Source organism: Podarcis raffonei, chromosome 10 (assembly GCF_027172205.1).
Source record: "Podarcis raffonei isolate rPodRaf1 chromosome 10, rPodRaf1.pri, whole genome shotgun sequence".
Lineage (NCBI taxonomy): Eukaryota > Metazoa > Chordata > Lepidosauria > Squamata > Lacertidae > Podarcis > Podarcis raffonei.
The window spans coordinates 59,231,571-59,244,053 of NC_070611.1; the positions used below are offsets into that span (position 1 = coordinate 59,231,571).

Genomic DNA, 12,483 nt, shown 5'->3' on the forward strand with positions numbered 1-12,483 from the left:
AAAGTAAATTAAATAGCACCTAACTTTCAAAGCCAGTTTTCAAAATACATTATTTCTAAGAGAGAAGATAGGGTAATAATGACAGCAGTAAATCTATGTGGAGCTATTAAATGAAAGACTGATCACAATCTTGGCATAAGTGCCTCTTCTGCTATAAGTGGGTCTCTTCAGTCATACTAATGAGTAATGATTACTGCATAGCTACTATAGAACTTTTGTCCCCTATTACTGTGTAGGCAATTCCAGATAGTAGTTCCTCTAGCTCCAGCACAGGATGAACCTCAAATAGGGATTATTTGACAATACATGGCTTGGCAGTATGGTAGCTAGGGTACATTGATGTGCCACCTGTGCTAATTTGTATTTTAGGGATATTGTCTTGGTGAGTTTGCCCACATACTCCTGCCCTTTTTCATGTTGATGCCAGCTGACTGATATCAAGATTTCCAAACAATAATTGATTCCTACTACTTTCCAGTATGCTGTGGAATCTCTAAAAGGGATTAGTTATGTGCAGTATAAACAGCATCACAGCTTTGCAGTGTTAATTAATTTGAAATAATCATGGAATCAGAAACACCCTGAAACCAATTCACTAGCTGTTTTAGGTGACAGATAATCTCACTGAGCATGCATGCTTATCACTAAAGTAGGGCATTTTAATGAGCTTCCAATGGGTTGTATCCAGTGTTGTCCTTCTGTTCATTAAAGGCTATTTGGTCAATCAACTTCTTCCATGAATAGAAGGAGAAAGAGGTGATTGTTTGCAAATTGACCCTTTCTTGTCAGCTCCCACACATGAGATGCCAATTGCTGTATAGCTCAGTTGGTTAGAGCATGGTGCTGATAGCACCAAGGTTGCTGGTTTGATTCCCCTACAGAATAGGTGCATATTCCTGCATTGCAAGGGGTTGGATTTCCAACTATTATATGCTATAACTCTATTATTCTATCTGACACACGTGGGAACCATGGCACATGGAAGGCTTTTTAGGTGCCCTTGGGCAGGCGACCCAAACACTGAACTTCTAAGTGATCTCTGTGAAATGGCAGCAGCAGCATTTGTGTGTGCATGTGTAAAATAAATATTTTATGATCTCCACAATCAGGATGAGCAGAACATAACTGATTGTCCGTGGTAAGCATAAGGGTTGTTGGAGTATATGTGTCTTTCTCATTTTGTGTTATGCCATGCTCTCCATGGCAGCCATTTTATGTTATGCCACACACATCCATAACAGCTCTTTTGTGGCTGGTGTCCCTAGTACTCTCTTAAAATTTAAAATGTGCTCACCAGTCCAAAAAGGTTGGCAACCCCTGACCTACACTGTCCTAGAGAATTCCCTGACATTATGGTCACCAAACAGGATACTATTTGGTGCACCACCCAATAAGGGTCACAATAACTCAATAACAGGAACACATTTGCATAGTTTCCTTAGGGCCTGGCCTGATTGAAGGCCCAATACAATTATCACACTGCTTCTGATCTCAGCCTTTCTGGACCTCAGCTATTGACCAGTATTACCAGCTGTTGGTGCCACTCACAGCAGTAAAAACATTGTTCCATCAATGAGCCTGCCTAGCAGGGATGCTTTACTTCAAGTTCTGTTTCAGAAAGAAGAGACTTGTTTGCTTGCGTTAGCAATATGAAACTATACCGAGAAAAAGGAAGAGTAAGAAATGCAAGAAATGGATCCAGACCCAATTATACCCTTCTGAAAATAATAATAATAATAATAATAATAATAATAATAATAATAATAATAATAATTTATTATTTATACCCCGCCCATCTGGCTGGGCCTCCCCAGCCACTCTGGGCGGCTTCCATAGAAACAAAAAATACAGTAAAATATCACACGTTAAAAACTTCCCTGAACAGGGCTGCCTTAAGATGTCTTCTGAATGTCAGGTAGTTGTTTATCGCTTTGACATCTGCTGGAAGGGCGTTCCACAGGGCGGGCGCCACTACCGAGAAGGCCCTCTGCCTGGTTCCCTGTAGCTTTGCTTCTCGCAATGAGGGAACCGCCAGAAGGCCCTCGGTACTGGACCTCAGCGTCCGGGCTGAATGATGGGGGTGGAGACGCTCCTTCAGGTATACTGGACCGAGGCCGTTTAGGGCTTTAAAGGTCAACACCAACACTTTGAATTGTGCTCGGAAACGTACTGGGAGCCAGTGTAGGTCTTTCAAGACTGGTGTTATATGGTCTTGGTGGCCGCTCCCAGTCACCAGTCTAGCTGCCGCATTCTGGATTAGTTGTAGTTTCCGAGTCACCTTCAAAGGTAGCCCCACGTAGAGTGCATTGCAGTAGTCCAAGCGGGAGATAACCAGAGCATGCACCACTCTGGCGAGACAGTCCGCAGGCAGATAGGGTCTCAGCCTACATACCAGATGGAGCTGGTAAACAGCTGCCTGGACACAGATTTGATCTGTGCCTCCATGGACAGCTGTGAGTCCAAAATGACTCCCAGGCTGCGCACCTGGTCCTTCAGGGGCACAGTTACCCCATTCAGGACCAGGGAATCCTCCACACCTGCCCGCCTCCTGTCCCCCAAAAACAGTACTTCTGTCTTGTCAGGATTCAACCTCAGTCTGTTAGCCGCCATCCATCCTCCAACCGCCTCCAGACACTCACACAGGACCTTCACCGCCTTCACTGGTTCTGATTTAAAAGAGAGGTAGAGCTGGGTATCATCCGCATATTGATGAACACCCAGCCCAAACCTCCTGATGATCTCTCCCAGCGGCTGCATGTAAATGTTGAAAAGCATGGGGGAGAGGACAGAACCCTGAGGCACCCCACAAGTGAGAGCCCAGGGGTCTGAACACTCATCCCCCCCCACCACTTTCTGAACACGGCCCAGGAGGAAGGAGCGGAACCACTGTATGACAGTGCCCCCAGCTCCCAGCCCCTCAAGACGGTCCAGAAGGATGTTATGGTCGATGGTATCAAACGCTGCTGAGAGATCCAGCAGAACTAGGAAACAGCTCTCACCTTTGTCCCTAGCCCGCCGGAGATCATCAACCAGTGCGACCAAGGCAGTTTCAGTCCCATGATGAGGCCTGAATCCCGACTGGAAGGGATCCAAATGGTCCACTTCTTCCAGGCGTGCCTGGAGTTGTTCGGCAACCGCTCGCTCAATCACCTTGCCCAAGAATGGAGGATTTGAGACTGGGCGATAGTTGGCCATCGTGGCCGCATCTAAAGATGGTTTTTTAAGAAGCGGTTTAATAACCGCCTCTTTCAGCGCATCTGGGAAGACTCCCTCACGGAGGGAAGCATTCACCACCCCACGAAGCCCATCGCCCAGTCCTTCCCGGCTAGCTTTTATAAGCCAGGATGGGCAAGGATCCAGGAGACAGGTGGTTGGTTTCACTCGTCCAAGCAGCCTGTCCACATCCTCGGAGGTAACAGATTGGAATTGATCCCACTCAACTTGACCAGACAGAACTCTAGCACTCTCCCGCCCCGGCCCTGCTCCCACGGTGGAGTCTACTTCTTCCCGAATCTGAGCGATTTTATCTGCAAAAAACTTTGCAAAATCATTGCAGGAGAACATGTGGCCCGTACTGGGCCCCGATGTTGCAGGTGGTTCCACTAAATTGTGAACCACCTGAAAAAGTCTCCTGCTGCTGTTTTCTGCAGATGCAATAGAGGCGGTGAAGAAATTCTTCTTCGCCGTCGCTATCGCCACTTGGTAGGCTCGACGTTGAGCTCTAACCTGTGTCCGGTCAGATTTGGAATGAGTTATCCGCCACCGGCGCTCTAGCCGTCTCAACGATTGTTTCATTGCCCTCAGATCCGTGGAAAACCACGGGGCTCTCTGGGCTCCATGCAATCGGAGAGGGCGCTTCGGAGCCAAACAGTCAATAGCCCTGGTTAACTCCACATTCCAGCGGGCCACCAGGGAATCAGCTGAAAGGCCATCAACATGGGATAAAGCATCCCCTACCACTCTCTGGAAACCATTTGGATCCATTAAGTGGCGGGGGCGGACCATCCGAATTGGTCCCACCTCCCTGCAGAGGGGGTGGGTCGCAGAGAAGTCCAGTTGCACCAGGAAGTGATCTGACCATGGCACTTCTTTCGTTTCGCTTTTACTTAGTGTCAGATCACCAACATCCATAGAGGTAAACACCAGGTCCAAGGCATGTCCGCAGCTATGGGTTGGGCCAGACTTATTCAGGGACAGCCCCATGGAGGCCATGCTTTCCACGAAGTCCCGAGCGGCCCCTTGTAAGGTCGTGTCGGCATGGATGTTAAAATCCCCTAGGACGATCAAGCTAGGTGTCTCCAGGAGAACATCCGCCACGACCTGAAGCAGCTCGGGCAGGGAATCCTTGGTGTAGCAGGGAGGTCGGTACACCAAAAGGAATCCTGTACTCCCCCTATTGCCCAACTTCCAGAACATGCACTCGGAAAACTGGGTCTTCCCAATAGGACGCCTGGTGCAAACTAATGACTTCCTAAAAATCACTGCAACCCCCCCTCCCCGCCCACATGACCTGGGTTGCTGTGCGTAAGAGAAACCTGTGGACAAGCAGCGGCAAGGACAGGCCCATCTGCTTCATCCAACCAAGTCTCTGTTACACATGCCAGGTCAAGTCCTCCATCTATGATCAAGTCATGGATGGCAGTGGTCTTATGAATCATTGACCTGGCATTGCACAGCAGCACCTTCAAGTCATGTGGGTATCCCTTGCTGATTCTAGTATCCATCCGGTCAGGACCAGACCCGGAGGCAGGAATAGTCCTCAGACAACGACTAAACCTGCCCCCTCTATAATGACATGGTCTAGTCTTAGCATAACTCCTCCTCCTACCCGTGATCACTGAGATCGGTTGTCCCAGTGCATCCCCCCCTGTGGAACATGCCCCAGCTATTTTGTGGGCGGGGGCTCACTCCCCGGCAGCCCTGACCCCTCCCCCTAAGAACAAAATAACACCTTAAACAAACAAACAAAACCAATAAAACAGTACAAACAAAAAAATGTAAAAATTACAAAAACATCAAAATAAAAAAATAATTCCCCAAGCCCAGCCAAACATCCATCCCACCCCCACCCCCCACATACAAAAAATCCAAAAGAAAATTTTTAAAACATTTTAAAAACACTCTGTGCCCCTCCGGTAGTAACAACTGTCCTAGTGAGGCCTGTCAGGCCCCGCCCTGGGCCAGGTGGTAAGTGGCAAGAGCAGGGCCCTCAGGCACTCACTCAGGGGAGTCCTGGGCAGCAGCAGCAAGCAGCACGCAGTCCTTGTGAGGCTTCAGGCCCCGCCCCAGGCCAGATGGTAAGTGGCAGGAAGGAGCAGGGCCCTCAGGCACTCACTCAGGGGAGTCCTCCTGGGCAGCGGCAGCAAGCAGCAAGCAGTCCTTGTGAGGCTTCAGGCCCCGCCCCAGGCCAGGTGGTAAGTGGCAAGAGCAGGGCCCTCAGGCACTCACACAGGGGAATCTGAAGGAAGATTTGTAGTTTTGTAACAATTATCCTTGCACTGGGACAAATGCTGCTTTTTTAGTAGCTGCTTTTTTAAAAAATGGATTTAACCTCAGATAATATATGGCCTTTTTACAATTGAACCATTAAATACTGCTTTGAGGAAAAAGTCCCTTTGCACAGGTTTCTGTCATTAAGCTGTATATAAGTGTTACTAGCTGAGCGAAGGGATCAGACGTCGGTCTAATGAGACAGAAAATCTTGAACTGGTTATCATAGTCAAAACACTGCTTTACTTCTAAAGTTTGTTTTTCTTTTCTTCTCGAAAATGGATAACATTAAACTGTAGATTTAAGATCTTAAGAGGACACAATTTACTTGTAAGAAAACAGACTGATACTGTTCGGTGCAAGCATGGACTTAATATTACAGTATAGACAAAACTAATACAATGTTTTTGGAAAGATGATTAGCCATACATTTAACAACAGAGAAATACAGCAGAGACAGTTATTCACCCACTAACTCAGGGGTATTAGTAAAATAATTGTTAATTATAGCCGATCCTCTAGAGATCCTTGTGTGTGGAGTCTGTAGGGCTTGTAGATAAAGGGCCCCAATAAAGGTAAAGGTACCCCTGCCTGTACGGGCCAGTCGTGTCTGACTCTAGGGTTGTGCGCCCATCTCACTTAAGAGGCCGGGGGCCAGCGCTGTCCGCAGACACTTCCGGGTCACGTGGCCAGCGTGACAAGCTGCATCTGGCGAGCCAGCGCAGCACACAGAAACACCGTTTACCTTCCTGCTAGAAAGCGGTCCCTATTTATCTACTTGCACCCGGGGGTGCTTTCGAACTGCTAGGTTGGCAGGCGCTGGGACCGAGCAACAGGAGCGCACCCCGCCACGGGGATTCGAACCGACGACCTGACGATCAGCAAGTCCTAGGCGCTGAGGTTTTACCCACAGCGCCACCCGCGTCACCCGGGCCCCAATAGTAGAGTTTAAATCTTAATAAACTTTGTAAGATAGCAAAAAGTCATTTCAAGCTGGTTCTATTTTGCGGGTGGGATTCATTCATATGCTGGTAAAATTGGGTTGTTGTAAGTTTTGTTTTCTTCTTATTATTTTTTTTACATTGTTTTTATACTTCTTTATTGTGATCTACCCAAATAACTGTATGTTATGGGGCAGGTGGCGCTGTGGTCTAAACCACTGAGCCTCTTGGGCTTGCCGATCAGAAGGTTGGAGGTTTAAATCCACATGACGGGGTAAGCTCCTGTTGCTCTGTCCCAACTGCTGCCAACCTAGCAGTTCAAAAGCATACCAGTGCTTTAGGTACTGCTGCGGTGGGAAAGTAAACAGTATTTCCATGTGCTCTGGCTTCCGTCACGGTGTTCCATTGCACCAGAAGCCGTTTATTCATGATGGCCACATGATCCAGAAAACTGTCTGCGGACAAATGCCAGCTCCCTCAGCCTGAAAAGCGAGATGAGCACTGCAACCCCATAGTCAGCTTTGACTGGACTTAACCGTTCAGGGGTCCTTTACCTTAACTTTATGGGATGGCATATACATGTTGATACATATATAAATAAGGGGTGTGTGTGTGTGTGTGTGTGTGTGTGTGTGTGTGTGGCATCTGTAGTTATCTGTGTAATCTAATTATGTCTGATAAATGCAACCTGACTCTTTTACCCTCAGCCCCATCAATGGCCAGCCCTTTCCATTGGCCTGCCTAGCCCCAACCGCCTTTCCTCTCTCAGACTCCATCACTTTGCATAGTATGGGATGTTGACAGAGAATTATACCCTCCTATTGTTCTATTATTTGTTTAGTAATCACCTTGGTTTCGCCTCATTGATTCATCTTCACTTTTATTCCCTTTTTCCTAATGTGAAGATTATAACTGAGAGCAGAGACTTATTTAAGATTTTTGTACAGCACCTAGGAATTTCAGGCATAAAAGAATGTATTTTGGGCAACAGCTCCCCAGTTTTAGAAAGACCTCATCAGCGAGCCTATCACATGTCCATTGATTTACTTTCAGCTTCGGGCAATGACCTTGTTTATTTTCCCAGGCCTTTAAAAATAATTCTATTAACATTTCACTGTGGTTTTAGGATGTTGTTTTAGCTCTGTGAAGAGAATTTTGTGACTCTGTATTACATTTTATGCTTGTGGCTGAAATTGTGTTTCCCTCTGGTCTGTTATTGTTTTGTTTTACAGAATCTGGGGGCTGCTATTTGATTGGTTTTATTGGATTGGGGTTTTAGGGCTTTGACAACAGTGTCACTCAGCTGATGGTATGGCTTCCATCATTGAAACGAGGAGGGAAGACTTTGTCCACAATTTCCACTACCTCTGTAGCCCTAAATCTTCTCTAGGGGGTCCCCCAACCCCCTGAAGCAGATTTGAGGTGAGTGAGAGTGGGACGGGGAGAGAGAGAAGAATCACTGAAAATTGTTGCTCTCCTGTTCCACTTTACCATCAGCTGAGTGGCTCTATAGAATACAACCTTTAATTTTTTGTAATTGTTCGTTGCCTAGGTTATGGGTAGGCATAAGAGGAACTCAGTTTCACTCTCTTTGTTTCTCATTTTTCCAGTCTTAAGTTCTCTGCATTTCCACATATATTTAGCATTTTTTAAAAAGTCTTCATGAAAATATTTCTGCATTTAGATACGAATTTCAGACAAATATACACATTTTTAAAAAGCAGTTTCCTGTTATATAATGCATTTGTTTAGTCTATTTTCACTACTAAATGCATTTTTATGCACACTTTACCTCAGTGTATGCCTCAGTATATGTTATACATATTGGCTGAAGAATTGCACTGTAAAATTTGGAGATTGCAAATTTCAAAGGATGGCTGTGTTTCAGTTCACATGTTGTTTTGGAAAGTGCAAATTAGTTAGCTTTGCTTTTAAATGCAAACTGAATTGAATTTCTCCTCTATCACAAGTTATGGGATGACTGATCATTGCGGGGGGAGGGAAATAAAGGAAAAGCCACTGGAAATATACCTAGGAGATATTGTGAGTGACATCCCATATTTAGCTCATTTGTTTTCCATGTGTGGAGGAGAATGAGTTCCTTTCAAAATACAACAATGGAAGATGGATCATCTTAAGGAAAATGGAAAGCAGCATGTCTTCACAACGAGAGACGATTGAGATGTATGACTGAAAATGAGGCTTCTACTCTTTTTTCATGATATGCCTAGTGAGGGAACAGTCACCATGATTTTTACTGCAGGAAATTTTGAAAGAATGCTGTGCAAAGTGTAAGATGGGTACACTTGCATGGCTGGGAACAAGCTTTCTATAGTATTTTCATGTGATGCAGAGACTGCACAGAGCAGATGAGAAGGGATGTCTCCAACCATAATTGGACTATAGCAAAGATCTTCCATTTGACAGTCCACATTACATGTTAACATGAGCATAATAGCTAATACCACCCTGGGCTTGGCAAGCTTCCTTCTATGAATTTGCGGGCAAGATTCTGGTTTTGGAGAGATTTTAGTAAAGCTGTAAAACACTATCAGAGAAACCTTTTGCAGTGAACTCTCCTTCACAGGCTCCCAGAGGACTGGGATGACTGCAGACACATCACTCATCATCTGGTGAGAGGATTATGTTTAGCAGAGGAGCAGAAATATTTGAATAGGAAACAGAACACGTTCCTAATGCTTGTTCACTGGACTGTAAGAAATATGCAGAGCCAAATTTGGCATCTGCTGTCTTTTTGAGCACCATCTAATTACAAAACAAAAAACCCAAAATTTTTGTGCAAGATTATTCTAATAATTCATGAAGGAGATTTATAACTTTAAAGGTGCTTTAAAAGCTTTATGCCTTTTGTCCTTACAACAACCCTGTGGTGTATGCCATTATTATTTCCCTTTTAGATATTAGATAATTCTAAATACATTTACTTGGCAGAAAATCCACTAAGTGGGACTTGTTTGCTGATAAGTATGTTTGGGATTAATCTAAGGGTGAGCAAATTACTATAAAACTCTTTAGTAAACTGAGCAAGTAACTGAACCAATTCCTTAAAGGTATTTTATACATTTTACTCCCTGGTTTTGAGAGCCTGTAGTGTCTAAGCATATGTGCCCATCTACTTTCTGTGTGTATTCAAGTCTTCCTTCTCATACACTATTACAGCCCAATGTATTTACATTAATTAATATGCTAGTAACACCAGAGAGTTACCAGTGTGGTGTAGTGGTTAAAAGCACAGACTCGTAATCTGGTGAACCGGGTTTGTGCCTCCGCTCTTCCACATGCAGCTGCTGGGTGACCTTGGGCTAGTCACACTTCTTTGAAGTCTATCAGCCCCACTCACCTCACAGAGTGTTTGTTGTGGGGGAGGAAGGGAAAGGAGAATGTTAGCCGCTTTGAGACTCCTTCGGGTAGTGATAAAGCGGGATATCAAATCCAAACTCTTCTTCTTCTGAAGGTGGCTGTGAAGCCCTGCAATCCTTAAGCCACTTTGGAGCCCAAAGAGCAGTTGTGGGTTGCTATTAACTAATTTATTATCTGATTTATACCTAATTATATTTAAGTACATATTTACATTTACTCAAATGTAATGCATGCAATTTTTGGCCAAATAACGTCATGAAAATTAGTGTGTGCATTAAATTTGATAGTTCATTGCATTTGAGTAAATACGGTATTTAATGTTTAACTTTGAACACTATTCCATTAATTGCTCTGGACTGAGAGACTTTTTGCTGATGCACATTATATTCACCAGCAAATACTTTTTTGGTTTCAAGGTTTTGAAAACTGAGGTGCACATTAGACTTGATGGCACATTACATTTGAGTAAATATGGTATTTTTAGGTCCCTTTTAGGGCAAAGCACTCACAAGGCCCCTTACATAAAAATCAATAGTAACACAAAAATATAGCATACATAATACTTCAATTAAGTATTCAGCTATTCCAGATTATCTATCTGTAAACTGAAATGTGAAAAAGGTGAAAAGTAAAGAGCAAATGGTTGCATTTATGTGCATTTTATAGGCAGATTCATTCCCCCCCCCTTTTTCTCTTGTGTTCTTTGCAATATATGCAATATATTAAAAAGCTGCAGTAATTTTTCTTCCTTTTATTTTTATCCATGCTGTCTACTAATCATTTGTTTCCTCTTTCCATTTTCTCACACCCAAGGCTTTTTAGTGCAATTTTAGAACAAGCAACCAAAGCAGATGGGGTAAATTCAATAGGAGGCAAAGGCGCCGGGTTTGACGTCAAAGCACTTCGGGCTTTCCGAGTATTGCGTCCCTTACGGCTGGTATCTGGAGTTCCTAGTAAGTAACTAAATCCAACTTCTCTCTCTCATTGTTGTTGGGTTTTTTCAATAGAAGATGTAAATATTGTGAGATGCTGCTGTTGCTGAAAGAGATGTGTACTAAGATGTCCAAGCACTTGACATGATAATGGATTTCAGGGTGGAAGATAAAAGAAGGGGCAAGGAATATACTGCCCATGCTTCTGGTTACCCTTAACACTTATAAAGAATAGAATCCAGTGTGAGATAACAGAGAGGGAAAGATACAGGCAGGTTTTATGAGAGAGTAGTTTTTGCACAGGCCATATGTGATTGAGCTATCGCTAAATAATATGAGGTAATAGATCAGTTTAAAACAACAAGAAATGAATACATAATCAATGTATTGAAACTAGTATGAATTAAGTCAATATAAGAACTGGATTGCTGACTCTGAAATAGATGTCTGTTAATAATCTCACATATGGCTGGCTTGATGAAGAAGCTCTCACAGTGACTTAAATGCCTGTTCTCTTGAATGGCAATTGTATTCCCCTGCGTTTCTCAGAGGGCTAGGATTCTGATCACATCTGGACAATCTTTTGTAATGAAGTAATATGATAGAGATATCATTTCCTGTGGTGTGCACACTTTGTTTTTTTTGTCCTAGTTCCATGCCATGCCAAACAATGGATGGGGGGAGAAACACTGCAATAACTCCATAAACCTGTGACCAGAGCTGTGTACTCATTGTGAGAAATAATGCCTCCATCTAGGATGGTGTCAGTATCCAGAACGGTGCACCGATGCTGATGTTTGGTCCTCCTATGCATCGGTTCCCCTGGATGCAGGTTTATCTGATGACAGCAGCTGGGTCTGGGAATCCACCTGCATCTTTAAATTTTACACAATCCTCTGACATTATGTTAAATGTACGTGTTCTCCCCCCCCCCCACTGGGATTCCTGGGACTGGCATGAGGGATTACTATGTGGTGTAGCCAGTTCATGTCGTTGTTATGTGCAAACAGCATGTCTAATGTGCTTTGTAGGTAAGAGGATCCACATATATGAGAGTATGAATTCATTTTTTGAAGGTGACACTATGATGGACTTCCTGTCATAACTTTGATATTTGAGGAATGCCAAGAAAAACAATTATTCAGCCTTCCGCAGATGTATCTTTTTAATCAGCTAGCATTATCACATCTCATGTGCACATGGGTGATTATTAAAACTGCATGTTTTTATAGAATTTTAAGATTAGCAACTAAATAAGTTAGACTGTGGGCCTCATTGAAATGCTTCTGCAGGGGGAGAATTATTGAGGCAGCTAGAGCTTTGCATGCTGCAGCAGGCAAAAAATTAGGGAAGTTTGATGAGGCATCAATGGAGGAAGAGCAAGTCTATCATTTGATAAAGGAACTTATTTGTACCTTAATGAACTTCTAGGGTACAGGAACATTTGTTCTTCCTGGATCTGGTAAGTTACAGCTTAACAGAAGGGCTATATTGAGATCATTATTAAGCTAACTTATACACAGCTCCATATTTTGATGAAACTCCTGAGCAATTTTACAACATATTTCAACATGTGGGATTCCAGTGTGCTTTTCTACCATCCATATGAGGTCAAGAATTGTTCCAGAAGGACCGAGCAGCTAAGGTCGAGAGAATCTGTTTCTTGCTTGTTAATAAAAGATCTTGATTTCACGGTTTTAACATTATAAGAAGATTTACTGGAGGATTAAAAGAATTTT

The 12,483-nt window shown here is 43.8% G+C and overlaps 1 protein-coding gene across 38 annotated transcripts in view; it reads left to right on the plus strand.

Annotated features, from left to right (window-relative positions):
- Nucleotides 1–12,483, plus strand: part of CACNA1C (calcium voltage-gated channel subunit alpha1 C) — a 522,932-nt gene that overhangs the window by 311,528 nt on the left and 198,921 nt on the right. For all 38 annotated transcript variants that reach the window (XM_053405792.1, XM_053405794.1, XM_053405791.1 and 35 more), the window contains exon 5: nt 10,626–10,765. In XM_053405792.1, coding sequence (XP_053261767.1) covers nt 10,626–10,765 — 140 coding nt within the window. The remainder of the gene's footprint in view (nt 1–10,625; nt 10,766–12,483) is intronic.